A 16954-nucleotide genomic window follows, 5' to 3' on the forward strand; every position below is an offset into this window, starting at 1 on the left:
CTACCTAGCACGAGACATTTTGGGAGCTCGCTAGCTTCGGGTTCTATCGGAACTCCAAAGTTAAGCGAGTAGCGCACGAGAGCAATCACATGATGGGTGACCCACTGGGAAGTTCTCGTGAGAGTTCCTAGAAACAAAACCGTGAGGGCGTGGTCGGGGCCCAAAGCGGACAATATCGTGCTATGGTGGAGTCGGGCCCGGGAAGTGGTCCCGCTCGGGCCGGGATGTGACAAGAAGTTTCTCCTCAATATGTTTTCTTATCGATTTATGGAACTTTTTATTTATAATCAGAATCGTTCATATTATAAAACACATTATAAATATCATATTTGCAAACAAAATTAATAAAAAGTGAGATTGTTTAGTCAGTGAACTATATAAAAACAAATGTTGGATATCGTAAAAGCATTACTAACCTTTTATCTATTTTCTATTATTGATTGGCTTACCGACTTGATTTTAAATTGATTTTTTAGATAATCTATATAGAATGATTTACAATATAAAGGACCTCGATCCTAAACATGAAGTTTCGTAAATCGGTAACAAAAAAAAAAAAAAAGAAGAAAGAATTCAAGTTTCATTAATAGTTGCCATATTTGTGCCAACAAAGTAGCATCACCACACATCTCCTAACAATATAGAGCCTGGACCTTTTTTCTCGCATCATGCTCCAACATCCTTGCCTCGCTGCACACCCAGCGCCACCGCCACCGCCGCCTCGAGCAGAAGAACAAATCGAAGAATTACCACTCAGCCCCTTTCGCTTAACTTGCTTACATATGCATTGACCCATAATCTGTCTCCAAATTCTCAAGCTTAAAAAAAACAACGTACAAAAATATTGAAATATGATACAGAAGAATCCCCTTAATCTAATTAACCCTAAACCAAAACAGACCAAACCCAGCAAAGATTTCCCATAGCCAAAGTCATAAACTTTATGAATATATGGTGAAGAGGAATTTACATAATTTAACCCTAAGCCAAAACTGAGTAAACCCAGCAAAGATTTCCCATATTTTGTAACAATTTTACAGAAACCCAGCAAAAAACTCCAGTTTGTTGGTTTTGCTTTCTCTCAATCTGTGACACATGAAAGCCCACATCATCTAGACTTATGTAAACCCAGCAAAAAGCGCCTCCCTGATTTTCGTCATGTCAAACACTTGTCTCTTCCTCTCTGACTCTGCATTTGTTTTCTCTGTATTTATTTATATTTTTCAGGAATGCTTTGATAATTTGGCATAGCAAAAGGTTTCTTAATTGCTTTATTATTTTTGAGTAGTTACGTTTTTCTTCATCCGACGGTGGAGATTTTGATCGAGACCATTCTTAGTGGTTTTGTCGTCCACGTTCCGTGTTTTGATTGGTTGATATGGGAAAATGATTTTCTCCAGATCCACTTTGTTGGGATTCTAATGATCCTCACATTATAACCGTTTATCGTATATTGTGCGATCAATTTTTATTAAGTATTATTTGTGTTTAATTTTAAATAAAAATTGTTAAATGATTTCTGACCGCACGATGCATGATGAATTGTTAAAATGTGAGGATCCCCACAATTTGAATCCGAATGGAATCCAAATCCGTTGATATGTACACTACATCGATGTATTAAGCAAAAGGTTTATTGTTATATGGTTATGGACTTTCTAATTCTAGAATAATGATTTTTTTTTTTTTCAAGCTGGAAATTAATGATTCCTGAAAAATTAAAAATTATGAGTTAGCACCAATTAATCGGTTAAATTGGCTTAAGAACGATCGATAATACTTAAACCATATTAATGAGTTGGACAACAAAATTGTGGGTGCAATTTGTTTCCTATTAAAAAGTTATTAGGTGGAAAAATCTTTGTTTGTTACTTTAATCTGGAAAAAATAAGAATTTCACTAGCTTTGTTCGCGTTGCTCGTGTTTATACCAACTAATGTATAAACAACATCACACGCTCACGCAAGACATGAGCACATCTTAAACAACAATACGATATTTATCAAAACTTACTAAATATTATCGTTGAATCCTGTGTCATAAGTGACATTACACCCTATTTGAAGAAATGAAGACATAAGAGATAATAAAAGGACAAAGTAGGGTCATCCCACCATGGACGAGGGTGCATAACAGCTTGATTCGTTCAAATATGGTGGTTTATTTTTATTTTTTTTTGTAAAGAGGAATATTACTAAATCGTAGTACTGAGTAACAATATGATGGTTCAATTAATAAAATATAATGTTATTTAACCATCAAAATGTATTGACTTTTGTATTAAACGTGTCTAGATTAGGGAAAAGGATCCTCGCCGGATCATTTTCCTTGGGATCTGGGGAGGATCCAAAAATCATGTCCGTTAATTGCACATTGTAACATCCCACATTACCCAGGAGAGTGATCCTTAAATGTATATTCTCATCCCTTCCTAGCACGAGGCCTTTTGGGAGCTCACTGGCTTCGGGTTCCGTTGGAACTCCGAAGTTAAGCGAGTAGCGTGCGAAAGCACTCCCAGGATGGGTGACCCATCGGGAAGTTCTCGTGTGAGTTCCCAAAAACAAAACCGTGAGGGCGTGGTTGGAGCCCAAAGTGGACAATATCGTGCTACGGTGGTAGAGCGAGCCCAAGAAGTGATCCGTCCCGGGTCGGGATATGACACACATCGTGCGGTTAGAAATCATTTAAAATTAAACATAAATAGTACCTAACGAAATCTGACACAAGCTCAATCTTCTACAATTTCAATGCTGCCTCCAAAAACTTCGACATCTCAAGCTTGAAGAATTAATCAATGAATTTTACTTTTTTGAAGTTTAGTTCCAATTTTTATTTGGTTTGAAACTTTAACTTCTATTTGCATTGTAAGCTTAATTTTCATCATGAATCTTGATGCATCATTTGAATTTTTTTGAAGTTTAGTTCCAATTTTTATTTGGTTTGAAACTTTAACTTCTATTTGCATTGTAAGCTTAATTTTCATCATGAATCTTGATGCATCATTTGAATTATTGTGTGTGTAAATTGTGAATGATGAATAATAGATGAATTTAGGCTACAATGTATGAGATAAAGGTACAAACAAAGGTTTTGCCCTTGAATTGGGTTAAAAAAAAAGACAAATTTTGTCCCAAAACAAAGTGGAATTACCATTGTCATACCATGCCAACCAAACTATTTGGCAATACCAAACTTCGGTATACTAAAATTTTGGTATGGTAATGGTAAAAATTTTTGTCAAACCGAAAGTTTGGTACTATGGTTTCGATATGGTAACCATACACCCCTAACTATTCACATTTCAATTGTCAAGGCATTGCACTAAGAATAATACTTGTGTTGGGTAAATTACTGTTTGACCTCCTGAATGATTAGTCTAGTTGAAATTGATCCCCTAAACTATTTTTTTGGTAAATTAACCCCCTGAACTATTTAAAATAAGTCAATTGACCCCTTATCGGTTAGATTTCGTCCACTATTCTGTCAAGTTCAAGAGCAAATTAGTATTTTTATCATTAATTCTTACATGTCACTAATAACCACCAATAAATTCTAACTTGTGGACACATAATAATGTGTAATGACAATGTGAAATGGTATGTTATGCAAATGTTTGGATTCTTTATGTTTCTTATTATGCTATAAGTTTTTGAATTATTATGTGTCCAGGTGTTATTATTTTATTGGTGGTTATAACCGACAAGTAAGAATTGATGATAAAAAGATTAATTTGACGGAACATTGGACGGAATCTAACGAGAAAGGGTTAATTGACTTATTTTAAGTAGTTTAGGGGGTTAATTTACCAAAAAAATAGTTCAGGAGATCAATTTCAACTAGGGTAATAGTTTAGGGGGTCAAACCGCAGTTTACCCTACTTATGTTTCTCCTTATAGGGAACCTACTTGTTTCTCCACTTATGATTAACGTATCTTTACTTTACGAATATTATAATTGGAATCATTCATTTTTTTTATTGTCATCTAAAGGTGATATCTACTGAAAAAGCATTTATTAGATCATTTAGCTATCCATATGCATCAAACAAATGGACGGTTTATCATGATGATACTATTTGTTACCAAAATCGTCGATTAGTTTGACATGCATGAATAACTAAATAATGTCTAAATTGAATGATTTTTCTGTACATATGATCTTTAAATAATAATAAAGAGATTGAACGATATAATGTTCACAAGATGAAGATATCTAATCATAAATAGGAGAACAAATAGGTTCCCAGCGAGGAAAACACAAGTATTCTGCTTGCAGTAATCCCCCCACTTTCAGTCATCTATCGAACTGTTTCATTTCAACATCTCAACATTCAATCCTTTAGGTAATTATATTTTAACTTCCTTGTGGTTAAATAAATATTGATTAATAAGAATTTAAAATATTCAATATGTAGAACAATTTAATCTCTTATATTCATCATAAAAACTCAGATATAACTTTTTCGTTTAAGGAAAGAAACGATCATTAGGGTGTCCAAGGTGATTCAATTTCTAGTACTAGGGCATTTTTGCCCACTATCCTTAGATAGTTGTAATATTCATCACTTTATTTATATCGTTTAATGAGTTTAAATTTTAAGATTTGTGTCTACCCACTACAAAAATTTCTAAATTTAAATTCATCTAATGATAATAAATAAAGTGATGAGTATTATCATCACTTGAAAACGGTAAACAAAAATATTCTTACTTGAAATAGGAATGCGGGCTAAGTAATCAGATGGTAATAAAATGGAATGCGTACTTTAAGTAGCAGTGCAGTATGTAGCAGCGCAGGAGTAGTGCTCAGCCTAGGGCTGGCCCATGAGAGCCTCATCTTCTTGTGCCATAGAACCTATCAATACCATAGTTGATAGCATATGAGTTTTGGTATCTTTAGTCGTTCATGCGATGTACATGACAATATGAGTCGTTTGTTTGTGCATTATGAAACTTATTTGTGTTTGACACATATCAATTATAAGTTTACGGGGTGTTGATATCATCAGTTGTCTTGCATTAGCGTCTCACGTTCTTCCCCACACACATACAAAGGTAATTTGTATGTGCGCACCGAAGCTTTTAGCGGCTGTCCGATTTGACGTGGCAGTCTTTTGATGCTATACGAAGCCTTGAATGAGTAAGAACATATATATAGGATATTGTCACCAAATAAATCACATATATATATGTTATGGAGTAGGATTTTCTCCTCTTTTTTCTCTTTTTTCCTTTATTTCTCTCATATTCACGGTTAAGCCACGTCAACATCTTATATTAATTTTATATAGAAAGAGAAAGAAAAAATAAAGAATATGAGATAAGTGATGAAAAGAGGAGGAAGAGAATCCAATCCTTGTGTTTTAGTGTTTGTTAAAACTTGGAAGGGTCAGATTTTTACTTGGAACTTGGATACCTTATACCGTCGGCGATGCCATTTAGTGTGATCGTAAATTTTCCGACTTTCCTAATTATTTCCGTGAAATGACTTAATTCAACATTTTCGCTTGTGTTTGAACAAAAAAAAAAAAAAAATCATTTTCGCTCGTGAAATGGAAAACTTACAACGTTTCACATTATTCCAAGTACATAAATCCTCGAAAGATAATAAAATTAACACAATAACAATAAGTACATATGAAATAATTAAATAGAAGAAGAAAACAAATTTAACAAAAGAAAAAACAATTCAACATTTTTTTTTGGAGATATCCATAAATATATATATATATATATATATATTAACATATGATATTATCCATACTAACGAGTTAGATAAGAGCTAAGTCTCATAATAAGGCTAAAAATAATATTGTTCAAATTTATTTTTAAAGAGAATCGAATTTAATAATTGTTACTCGTCTATTTAGTACTAAATAACTAGTGGCAGACTGGCAGTGATAGATAAGTCGCCGATGAGTCAACAGGTGGTGGATCCCAGTCGCTAGAGTCTAAATGCCATGACGGAAACAGTTGGATGCATCCAACTGCAGTAGAAAGCCAGAACGAATCTCTCGTTCTCACTCTTTCCCTTTTTCCAGTTCAAGCTGTCTCTTTCCTCTCTCTCTCTCTCTCTCTCCTCTCTATAAAATCTCCGTTTCACTCTTCCCCTGCATATTCCTCTCCTCTAATCTATAATTCTACAGCCTGATTTGATTCACTTCTCGCAAGCTTTTCCCCCGAGCTTCTCCAATGGCTATAGACGAAGACGTGGAGAGCTGCGGCAGCAGAGCGGCGCTGTCGTCGCAGGCGCAGCCCCGCCACCACCGCCAGAAGTTGGAAGTGTACAACGAGGTGCTCCGACGAATACAAGAGTCTAATTTTGAGGAGGCTAATCTTCCTGGATTTGATGATCAGCTTTGGCTTCACTTCAATCGGTTACCTGCTCGGTACTCCTCTCTTAACCCTAGAATTTTGTAATTTCGATTTGTATGTTCGGTAATTAGCTTTTTGGGTTTTGGCATTGCTTCTTTGGTTGCTGAGAAAGTATGGGAAGTTTAAAGAAATTAAAGAGTTGGAACTTGGAATCTATACTGATACGTGTATAAAATATCAAATGATTCATATTTTTAGGTTTATCAATTTTTTGAATTCGTATTGCTGGAAATAGTGATAGTAGGAGAAAAAGATACCGAATTGGTGCAGTTTATTAATCTTGAAGTCTTGGAAGTTAAGTTTGTATAATTGTGTAATTGTTGTTGCTGGTTCTATGTAGTTATGCATTGGATGTGAATGTGGAGAGGGCAGAAGATGTTCTAACACATAAGAGATTGCTGCAATTTGCAGAAGACCCTGCTAACCAACCCGCCCTTGAAGTTCGCTCTGTGCAGGTGAACACAAGTGCATTTCTTGGAATAATTTGAATATTAGCTAGCTGTGACTCTGTTGATGCCTAATGCCATCCGTCCTTGTGTGTGGGTTCATGCATGTCCTTATCCTTGCATTATCCGTGTATGTATAATGGTTTGACTGTGGTCCGCATTCTTTTCTAGTGGAAACCGTTCGTCCAACTTTTGTTGCCGAGTATAGTTGTCTAGTCTTGAGTTGAAGACTTAGAAGTACCTATTAAAATCAATGTAATTACCTTAGGCTACGATGCATGACTACTTGCTAATCATGAAAATCGTTTTTTTATGCAGGTTTATCCTGTCTTCAATGGAAATTCTGTTGATTCTGTCCATTCAGATTCTTCGATGAAAGAAGATGCACAAAGTTCTTTCAATTATTCTAACAGACAAGGGTATGTCACATTGTATAGTTTTATATCAGTTACTTGTATTCTTCATCCTTGTTTTTCATTCAATTACCTCACTCTGCATTTTGTACTTTACTCTTATATGTGCTAATCATAGAATTGTCTGTCAACAGGATTCATGCACCTCCCACCTTTGGTTCATCTCCTACTCTTGACGCACTTGCACTTCAAGCCAATAGATACCATGTTGAAGATGGAGGTAGTGCTATGAGTGCAACACCAGTCTTTTCGCGGTAAGAAGTGACATTGAACCCAATCTTAAGTAGTTACTCATCCACGGAGAAATGGATTCTCCTCTTAATTTTGTAGAGGTGTTTAGCTTGATAAGTTGTCTGCTACTTTGTTGCTCTTTCAAATTATCAAAATACATAGAGACAGAAAGAGAGAAGGTTTCTCCACTTAACTTCATGATAAATCTGAGAAATTTCCCATATGCCGTGGAATATGTTTGAGGCTCAATAAGAATTTTAGTTAACATTATGTTACAAATATTCTATGCTATATAATTCGTTTACAGTTTAGTTTGTTCCGGGTTTTTCTCTCTCTCCATCTGGTTGTCAACTTTGCGTAGTTTATAGTGTTTTGTACTAGTGAAGTCTGGGGCTACATAATTTAGGCTTACGCTCAAGATGCTTCTATATGACAAAGTAAAGTGTTTGATGTTGTTTAACATGGATACAGACACAATATTGGTAGTAATTTATTGCGTTGGCTGTTTGTAAATGTCGCTGTTAATTATTGTTGTTAATTGTGTAGGCCTATGCATGAGATCACGTTTTCAACAGTTGACAAGCCCAAACTTCTTAGTCAGGTAGTCCTCATCTGTATATATATCCACATGCATGCCATTGACCTTTTATTTCTACCAACTTTTATTCAATGCTGTGCACATCTGATTCTGTTCATAGGCTCATATCTATGGATATGTTTGAACTTTCCTTTCAGAATGTCCTTTATAATTTATATATTTATTTCGTACTGACTTAGAACCAATGCATTACAGTTGGATCCTTTGGATGGACTAGATATACAATGAGAACTCTGTTTAGATGCAGAACCTTTTATCCTATTAGGTGGCTGTTGTTACACATTTTGTACCTTTCACATTTTAGATCAAACTTGACGTAATATTTATCTCAACCTTGTTCCATCTTTTAAAGAATATCTTAAGCAGTAACATATTCTTCGTTTTCATACTCATCCTGTCTCCGCTGTGATAGGTTACTGGTGGATGGATTCCGAAAATTAACATTCTTTTATCAATTGCTATTGTCTGCAACTGGCAATTTGTGGTTTAACTGAGATTATTTCTAGAGCCAATTTGTATCGATCTTTGTTTACTTTTGTAGGAAAGGCTTTTTATTTTGTTAGAAGATTATGCTGTAATAGAATGACCTAACTAGGGGCTCGAGTGTTGATTTCTGTATTTTTAACCCTGTAGCTAGTAAATTTTGGAATTCTGTAGCTCAAGAGTTGCTCATCTATTTTCATGAGATATGCTTGGTGGAGCAGTTCCTAGGTTGTTAACATTAAATTGTGTATTGTCATAAGATTCAACAGTTCTATGGCAAATTTTATGTTATCTTTCTGTCAGTTTTTGGCCTACTCACTTACTAAATGATACATATTAGTGATTATTTTTCCAGTTAACTTCATTACTTGCTGATATTGGACTGAATATTCAAGAAGCTCATGCTTTCTCCACTGTTGATGGATTTTCTCTTGATGTTTTTGTGGTTGATGGGTGGAAATATGAGGTACAAGTTTGTATGTTTCTTCATGGATATTTGATTCACATGCTTCTTGTTCTTTGAACAAAATGTTCTTGCATGTAAAACTTAGGTAACCGAGGAGCTCAAAAGTGTGCTAGAAAAGGAAATTTCAAAATTTAAGGTAAGTTTTCTCCTTGACTTGCTTAATTTTATGGCTGTATCTTGTAGAACAAAATTTAAAATGTCTCATTCTTTGAATAAGACTCAGACTAGTGTGGTATGGGAATACTTGGGCTGGTTTCTTAAAATCTGGTGAATCCTTGTTTTTGTCTCATGAAAACTGGATACCACCTACCATCATGCAGAAAATTTGGGTTCATTGCTCCCATCTGATCATACAATTTACTGTGATTTCGTATTTTAGGATCAATCTTGGTCAAAACAACATCCAATCGCGGCTATTGGTGAGGACAATCAAACAAGGAATGAGTCCTTCCCCAGTAGCATAGAAATACCAACTGATGGAACAGATGTCTGGGAGATTGATACAAAGCAGCTGAAATTTGAGAACAAAGTTGGATCTGGGTCTTTCGGTGATCTGTAAGTTACATTTTGAATCTGTGTTGGATTTTATGCAGGTTCTTATTTGATATGCTGTTTCCAACTTCTTTCAGGTACAGAGGGACATATTGTACTCAGGAAGTTGCCATAAAAGTTCTCAAACCTGAGCGTGTCAATGCAGAGATGCTGAGGGATTTTTCACAGGAAGTTTATATATTGAGGTTCACCCATATACCTGCTTATACTTGTTGATGGCAGTTGTCATTTTCTGTGCAGCTTTCTAAACTTCTTGATATCATGAGATTTGGCAGGAAGATTCGGCACAAGAATGTTGTGCAGTTTATAGGTGCATGTACACGACCTCCAAACCTATGCATTGTGACAGGTATCTCTTAGAGTGTGTGTCTATAATATATATATATATATATATTAATGATTCTCATGGGCGCATCTATCTTATTTCGTAGTCATGATTGCTATGGATGGCTGCCATACTTTCATCTTTGTTATACCATGTCTAATTGGTTACAACTAGAAGAAAACAGTGACATTGATTGTCAACAGTTATGAATTTTTATTTTAAGAAATATAGTGCATTTTGAATTCACTGATGACCACCTTTTGATGCTCATGTTCCTGCTTATCAGAGTTTATGTCCAAAGGAAGTGTGTACGATTTTCTGCATAAGCACAAGGGTGTGTTTAAGCTTCCGTCTCTACTCAAAGTAGCAATTGACGTTTCCAAGGGAATGAACTATTTGCACCAAAATAATATAATCCACAGGGATCTTAAGACTGCCAATCTTCTTATGGATGAACACGAAGTACGTGGAATTCATGACTATTCAATCAACAATTCATTTGTCAGCCACACATGTTTTCCCTTTGCATTTATATAGATAAAAATTCAAACAAAATTTTGTGTCTCAATTAACTATTCTTTCTTAACATGTTTGCGGATTTTTAATGTTTAGAATCGTATATCCTTCCTGTGCAGGTCGTTAAGGTTGCTGATTTTGGGGTTGCCAGAGTGCAGATTCAATCTGGAGTGATGACAGCTGAAACTGGTACATACCGCTGGATGGCTCCTGAGGTAGTAATCTCCTTGGACATCTACTTTAAATCCTACTTTGTTTAAAGTGATACAATTCATAGTTTAATTATTCATGGGGTTCAACTCAATCCCACTAAACTTTTACCCCCAAGGGGAGTTAGAGCTATCATGGGGCCTTTTTGGCCTGCTATCATCGGGTTCAACAGTAATTAAGTTGGTTGGTAGTTTGTGCTGACTTCATTTAACGTAACCTATCTCTCAGCTTCTTTTTACCATGGTCTTGTGAAGGTCATCGAACACAAACCATATGATCACAAAGCAGATGTTTTCAGTTTTGGAATAGTTCTGTGGGAGCTTCTAACTGGACAAGTAAGTGCTTACTTTTCTTTGCAAGAAGTTTGTGTTACTATGCTTGCTTCTGCCTTTGCTATTCAGTGCGTCAGTTGATGACGGCATTAATTTCAAAACTCACGGTCATCTTTATGGTGTATTTACCAGCTCCCCTACTCATCCTTGACACCGTTACAAGCAGCAGTAGGTGTGGTGCAAAAGGTACTTACCCAATTTCTAATTTGGCTAACTCTACCACATGATATTCTTATGGATTAACTTTTATTTGGCACGGCATTCAGAGCTTACGACCTACAATTCCCAAGACCACTCACCCAAGATTCGCCGAACTGCTTGAGAGATGCTGGCAACAAGACCCAACTCAAAGGCCCCCCTTCTCCGATATTGTACAAATCCTGCAGAATTTGGCCAAAGAGGTACTTTCTTGCCCAACCATAAAGCTTCTGGGCCGTTAAACATATTCAAATGATTAAATCCTATAATCTCAACACAGGTTGGAAATGAGGGAGAAGATCGACACAGATCTGGTGGTTTTTTCTCGGCACTTAGATGGGGCAATCACTGAGAACAGTTGATGAGAGAAATCTGATCTTGCACATGACCATTTTCATTGCACATACTTTTTGCATTGTACAGATTTTTCCAATCACACAGTTGTTCTTTTGTAGTTTGTTTGTGTTTTTCTGGTGGTCTTATCTTCGGAGACTCGAATTTTCATCTACTAATTCAGTCCGGCCGGCTGGTTAACAGTAAATATTAATGAGCCCGTCATTGACAGATAATGTTAACTACCTTATGGTATGGTATTATATTTTTTGTTTGACATTGAGAATATTATTTGTTGACATTGAACTGCAGGAACTTTCCGGGCGAATTTGAACTTAAAATTACACATCCATTTACTAGGAAGTTCTTTGACTTGCCAAATCGTTGTTACAAATTCTTAAAATCATACATCACTAGACTTGTTCAGCAAACACTGTTTAACCTGCGATGGATCTGCCGTCAGTAGACCCGCTGAGGAGCTGGCGTGCACGAACCTTGACCTGCAATCGGACCATCGAGTGCATGCAATACAGAGCTATACGTGCCTGTTTCCGCACGCACACCCCACGAACCAACGCCTGCAGCTTCACCAGGCTCCTCAGTGCTCGAAACGCTTGCCTGGCCTGTCAAATTGTTCAAATCATCACAAATATCATCCACCAAAGCAAAACTTGGCGTATAAAAAAAAAAAAAAAAAAAAAAAAAGGAACAAGTTGGGGTAATGTACAAGGTGTCCCCTGAAAAAGGCTTGGAGTCTGATGGCTGCAATGTCTTCCTTGGTGAAAATTCTCCTTTCGAATGCCGAAGGTGACGAAGCAACGAATGACGATGATGACGAAGCAATGCAGTCGATTTTTTCGTACCGGGGGGCTGATTCATTGTGAGTGCTCGGGGTGGTGTTGGTGTAGACGACGACGATATCTCTGTTGGATGATCCGACTAACTTTCTTCGGATTGTTCTGAACCACTTGCGAGTAGTTCCCATGTTCTTGTATAGTTTTGTGTATTGATATCTAACAAGTGTGAGAGTTTTGTTGGGGCATTTTCCACTTAAAAGCAAATTGAAACGGTGACGTGAAGGAAGGAGATGTGGCCACCATGTTGAGAGAGAGATGGTTTCTGCTTGTCTGAGACGGAGAACGTGGTGGGATGAATTCTACACTGAAGTCTCAACCACATAAATAAAAGGTTGAAAACTAATAAAATGCAACCTCCACTTTTTTCAATTAGGAAACGACATGTCGATTTTTCGAGCTTCAAGATTGGTTCGAGTTTTATGACATGTTTACTTAAAACGAAACGGGAGAAATCATAAATGGTGAAGGATAAAAAGGATGAGAATCAGATGAACTACAAACAATTTTTGTTTTTTTTTTTTTTTTTTTTTTTTGTTAAGAGTATTGATTTTAACGTGACACGAATATATCTTTTTTTTATTTCATATACAATATATATAAGTAAAACTAAAAGTCAAGAATTAGAATAATTTAAATATAAATTATGGTAAACAACGCTTTTAAAAGTCAAGAACTAAAATAGTTTCAGTTTAATAGAGCGTCGATTAGTAAGCGACTATAATATTGGATACCAACTTTGTGGTTGTGATAGCTTAATTTATTTACTAATTTTGCTTTCACATGATTTTTTCTGTTGCCACATTTTTACAATAATATTCTTTGGAACCAAGTTTCTATGCTTCTGCAGGGCTCTACTGCCACTTTATCTGTGTTTTTATTTTTCCTGCACCATATCCTTTGCTTCCAAAGTAAACCCCCCCCACCCCCCACCCCCCCACACCTCTCTCTCTCTCTCTCTCTCTCTCTCTCTCTCTCCCTCCCTTTGGCAAGAAACAATCAGAGTTCATATCTCTGTTGGAAGTCCAGTCTGTGTCCAAACAGCATACCCACCAGCTATATCTGTAATGCCAGTGAAACCCTGCAAAAAGAAGATCAAAGAACAAAGCTCTGGTCAGTTTTTTATCAATTCTTTGATTGCAAGGATACCAATTCCAAGGGGACTCTTCGCAGATAAGTCCCTTGTAACTCCCCTTCGTAGCCAAAAACACTTAAAGCACCGTTTTGAATAAGGAAAAGGACCTGGTTGCCCGAACAAAGATTGCACCGATTATTAGTTTAATTGATAGTTGAGGGTTTTTGCCTTCTAACTTGATTCTTGAGCTATTTTTCCACCAACATTAACAATTGGATCGAGCTGTTATTTCACCGACGTTAACAATTGATAGGCAAGGGTTTTTCTTTCTCCTTCCACAATTGGATCCTCGAAGTGTTTCTTACTAACGTTAAGTACCGATTACTGAAACAAAACATGTCTAAAACACACATTCTGGCTTTGGATAAATTCTTTTCGGAATTTTAATCCGCCATACAAGTTGTGCAACCTATTTGACAATGACGTTCAACCAAAATGCGATGCATATTTTTCGTCTTCATCAACCACTTACTTAGAGATTAAGTAAAAAAGCATTGAAAGGTAAGTAAGGGTAATGTGCTTACAGCAGCTACAAGATCAGTTGCAGCCATCATCGACCTTTTCCCAAGCTGGCATCCCTGTGGAAAGGCATAAGATAAACGCTTAACCGCGACAGAAATTTACAAAAAACTATTGAAAGCAAAAAGAAGATGAAATTAGGAGTAAAACATTTTGAGTAATTGGACTCACAACTATAATCTCATCATGTTTTCTGAAATGTGATGACACTTCTTTTAGAAATTCTGGGTTCCTTGATATCCCTGCATAGAACAACAACATTGCCAAAATGTTTTACTATACCATTATAACACAAAACATGCCAAACCTTGTCAAACAACATCTTTATTCGAATTCCCTGATCGTTCTAGTTCGAAAAATAAAAATAAACTTTTCTCACCATAATGTCACTACAATTTATAGTAGGACCAAATTTTTTGCCTAAATATGAGAGGAACCCTATGGTTCAATTTCAAACAGTAATAAAAAGACACAAAAACTGTGAATTTTCCTACTAAATCCGTTGTTAAAATTACGGCTAGATGAGAATGTATTGGATGCAACAGTCATATACGACGGTCTAAAGGATTCCAAAGCACAATTCAGATTTTTTTTTTTTTTTTTTTTTTTTTTTTTTTTTTTTTTGCAACGAAGATTGCAAATTTTCAATGTTACTCAACTAGGGCAAGAAAAAACAATGTTAATTAATTTTTCTGCAGTTGTTTAATAAAATGTGGTTCTTGAGCCACTCCTTTTGGTGATTATAATTCTGAAAAATCATTTAACAAAATAGTGGAGGAAAAAGGGGTCGGGAATGGAGAAAAAACTGAACCTGAGCCAACTTTGTACAAGTAAGGGATGTTAACGGCCCCAGGTGCATGCCCTGCACTAAACTCCTCAGGAGTCCTACACAAAAAATAAATAAATAAATAAATAAAATAAAATAAAATAAAATTTACTCAAAAACAAGAACAGTTAAACAAAATGTTAATCAACGATTAACAGAGTGCTTAACTTAATACAAAAATAAATAAATAAATAGGCTTAAAAAGAAAACAGAGAAGTTACCTGACATCCAAATATTTGTGTCCAGCTTGAAGAAGCTCGTGAGCCACACGAACTGGCACGGAAGTTGGAACTCCAACAGCCTCCAAATTCCTTTTCTGATAAGCTTTCACACTTTCCCAGTTACCAAATAAGATCCAGTTAGTGAAAAACGACAACAACAATCTGGAAGTAATGATTTTCCTACTCCCCTTTTTCTCCCCATGCACTCGCGTCATCCATTTTTTTCTCGCATTTGGATCGAATAATCAAAGAAGAATCAAGAGACATAAACAAAGGACGAGGGGTGCGAGAAAGCACAAGTCTGAAATTTGTTACCTAACAATATTATACTTACATAATTAAAAATAATTTTATTTTTCTAGTTTTGTTGGGGTTCTTTTTTTTTTTTCTTCTTCTACTTACCAGAAGTTGAAGTTGTTGTTTTGGAGTCCAGTGCCAAATCTCTTCCCGTTTAGAGAAAACGAAGATTTGTGGATGAGATTTTTGTGAGAAAGAAGTGAAGGATGTTGAATTGCAGCAGAGCTAGTAAAGCAAGAGGAGGATGACACAGACGAAACCGCCATCATATTTCTAATTATTTAGGTTTTTGGTATCTGAGATCTGCAGATTGCAATGCAGCGTGTGAGGGTTTGCTGTTTTATCAGAAAAATATTGGAAATTGGTTGTGAGGGAGGATCAATGGGGGTGTGCTGTCAGAGAAATCGCCATCATATTTCTAATTATTTAAGTCTTGCTGTTGTTTTGGTATTCAGATAGACCCAAAAATGAGGCACACATACTTTTGCATGGATAAGTTTCAACCTTAGCTCTTTACATGTATGTACACCGGGTGGATGAGACTGCTGACAAGATTCTTTAGTGTTTTGGAAGTTATTAGGATAATACTAAAGAGATTAAAATTTTTAAATTAAATGATGTGATTGTTGATGATTGGATTATTACTTAAGCGTTAATTAACGTGCTTATTTTCTATTGGTGACATATCATTTCGTTTATAATTTTGGTCATCCTAGCATTACCCTTGAGATTAATCCTGACAAATGTTAGGGAGATTAAATTTGTAAATCAAGTTTTGTAAACTAAGCGATATGGAAGTTAATTGAATTATCACTTAAGTGTTGATTAACATGTTTATTTTTTATTAGTGACACATCATTTAGAGCAACTCTACCCCTAAAAGTCCCCTTAGGCTATAGGCAACTCCGCCCCTAAAAGTTTCCCTAAAGTGAACACTAATTGCTCAAGTATATTTTCATCCCTAAACTAAATAACCCAGACTATTGGTATTAAAATGATTGACTATTTAAATTTTGTATAAACATCTAAGAATACACATCTATGACTTCTTGTAACTTTGGAAAGAGAGATATTATAAAACTAAGAGATGGTTGATAGAAGAACTCATTAACATTGTGGCAATTATACTTTTCATGAATCCATAACATTTTACGTACAAATTTCAATATTGTAAGAAACATGATAATCACATACACTCTTATTTAATTATCTCCGTCCCTTTTATTAGATTTATTCAATATGATGATCATAGTTAAATAGAAGTATTTATTTATCATTTTCTTTTGCCTAACTAGATAGTTCACATGTTTTGATTGTCTGACAAAAAACATTTTTAAAATGTACATTCTATGGTGGGGAGATTCTTGGATAGCCAGTACTGTATTCATTCTCTATTCTCTCGTCACGTAATTAGGTCAATTAGTGAGAGATAGAGATAGACAAACATACAAATAGTGATTTTGTACCTCTGTTGCTTATTATCTCGAGAAATCTTCTTCTATGATGAAAATAACATGATTTTAAAAAACAGATTGTTCGAATCATTAAAGTTTGATGTCACGTGGATCTAACAACTAATCTCTGTTTTTTAAATAAAAAATTTAAAAAAATAATTGGGATTAAAG

The 16954-nt window shown here is 35.5% G+C and overlaps 3 protein-coding genes across 5 annotated transcripts; 1 reads left to right on the forward strand and 2 right to left on the reverse strand.

The window, feature by feature from the left end:
* The first annotated feature begins 5895 nt into the window (after positions 1–5895).
* On the forward strand, positions 5896–11763 carry LOC137749314 (serine/threonine-protein kinase STY17). Of its 3 annotated transcripts, none has more exons than XM_068489409.2 (16): positions 5896–6388; positions 6715–6829; positions 7139–7239; positions 7368–7487; positions 8011–8065; positions 8901–9011; positions 9097–9147; positions 9391–9566; positions 9641–9748; positions 9839–9912; positions 10175–10350; positions 10524–10619; positions 10869–10949; positions 11079–11132; positions 11213–11347; positions 11425–11763. In XM_068489409.2, exons 1-16 carry the CDS (start codon positions 6192–6194, stop codon positions 11494–11496), a joined length of 1722 nt encoding a protein of 573 aa, XP_068345510.2. In that variant the 5' UTR covers positions 5896–6191; the 3' UTR covers positions 11497–11763. The 3 variants fall into 3 exon arrangements, with proteins under 3 accessions (XP_068345510.2, XP_088541845.1, XP_068345520.2); XM_088685719.1 differs by having other exon boundaries at positions 5908–6388; positions 9839–9873; XM_068489419.2 differs by lacking the exon at positions 8901–9011 and having other exon boundaries at positions 5908–6388.
* A 49-nt stretch (positions 11764–11812) lies between these two features.
* Positions 11813–12580, reverse strand: LOC137749329 (protein IQ-DOMAIN 8). The gene is made up of 2 exons (XM_068489430.2): positions 12205–12580; positions 11813–12100 (listed from the first exon to the last, which is right to left on the reverse strand). Exons 1-2 carry the CDS (start codon positions 12460–12462, stop codon positions 11915–11917), a joined length of 444 nt encoding a protein of 147 aa, XP_068345531.2. The 5' UTR covers positions 12463–12580; the 3' UTR covers positions 11813–11914.
* Positions 12581–13277: 697 nt separating this feature from the next.
* LOC137714893 (thiosulfate sulfurtransferase 16, chloroplastic) lies at positions 13278–15780 on the reverse strand. The gene is made up of 6 exons (XM_068454052.2): positions 15435–15780; positions 15033–15143; positions 14797–14870; positions 14157–14227; positions 13991–14044; positions 13278–13412 (listed from the first exon to the last, which is right to left on the reverse strand). The coding sequence occupies exons 1-6, from the start codon at positions 15596–15598 to the stop codon at positions 13338–13340; spliced, it is 549 nt and encodes a 182-aa protein (XP_068310153.2). The 5' UTR covers positions 15599–15780; the 3' UTR covers positions 13278–13337.
* Between the last annotated feature and the right edge of the window lie 1174 nt (positions 15781–16954).

This window comes from Pyrus communis, chromosome 15, assembly GCF_041283825.1.
Source record: "Pyrus communis isolate YQ-2024b chromosome 15, ASM4128382v1, whole genome shotgun sequence".
NCBI classification, from domain to species: Eukaryota; Viridiplantae; Streptophyta; class Magnoliopsida; order Rosales; family Rosaceae; genus Pyrus; species Pyrus communis.

Bases quoted from the DNA above. Each gene is read 5' to 3' on its own strand.
- LOC137749314 (XM_068489409.2), top strand. From the start codon at position 6,192: ATGGCTATAGACGAAGACGTGGAGAGCTGCGGCAGCAGAGCGGCGCTG. The intron at 6,389-6,714 runs GTACTCCTCTCT...GGTTCTATGTAG, and splicing joins TTCAATCGGTTACCTGCTCG to TTATGCATTGGATGTGAATG. The intron at 7,240-7,367 runs GTATGTCACATT...GTCTGTCAACAG, and splicing joins AATTATTCTAACAGACAAGG to GATTCATGCACCTCCCACCT.
- LOC137749329 (XM_068489430.2), bottom strand. From the start codon at position 12,462: ATGGGAACTACTCGCAAGTGGTTCAGAACAATCCGAAGAAAGTTAGTC. The intron at 12,101-12,204 runs GTACATTACCCC...ACAATTTGACAG, and splicing joins CCTTTTTCAGGGGACACCTT to GCCAGGCAAGCGTTTCGAGC.
- LOC137714893 (XM_068454052.2), bottom strand. From the start codon at position 15,598: ATGATGGCGGTTTCGTCTGTGTCATCCTCCTCTTGCTTTACTAGCTCT. The intron at 15,144-15,434 runs GTAAGTAGAAGA...TAACTGGGAAAG, and splicing joins AACAACAACTTCAACTTCTG to TGTGAAAGCTTATCAGAAAA. The intron at 14,871-15,032 runs GTAACTTCTCTG...TTTTTTGTGTAG, and splicing joins CACAAATATTTGGATGTCAG to GACTCCTGAGGAGTTTAGTG.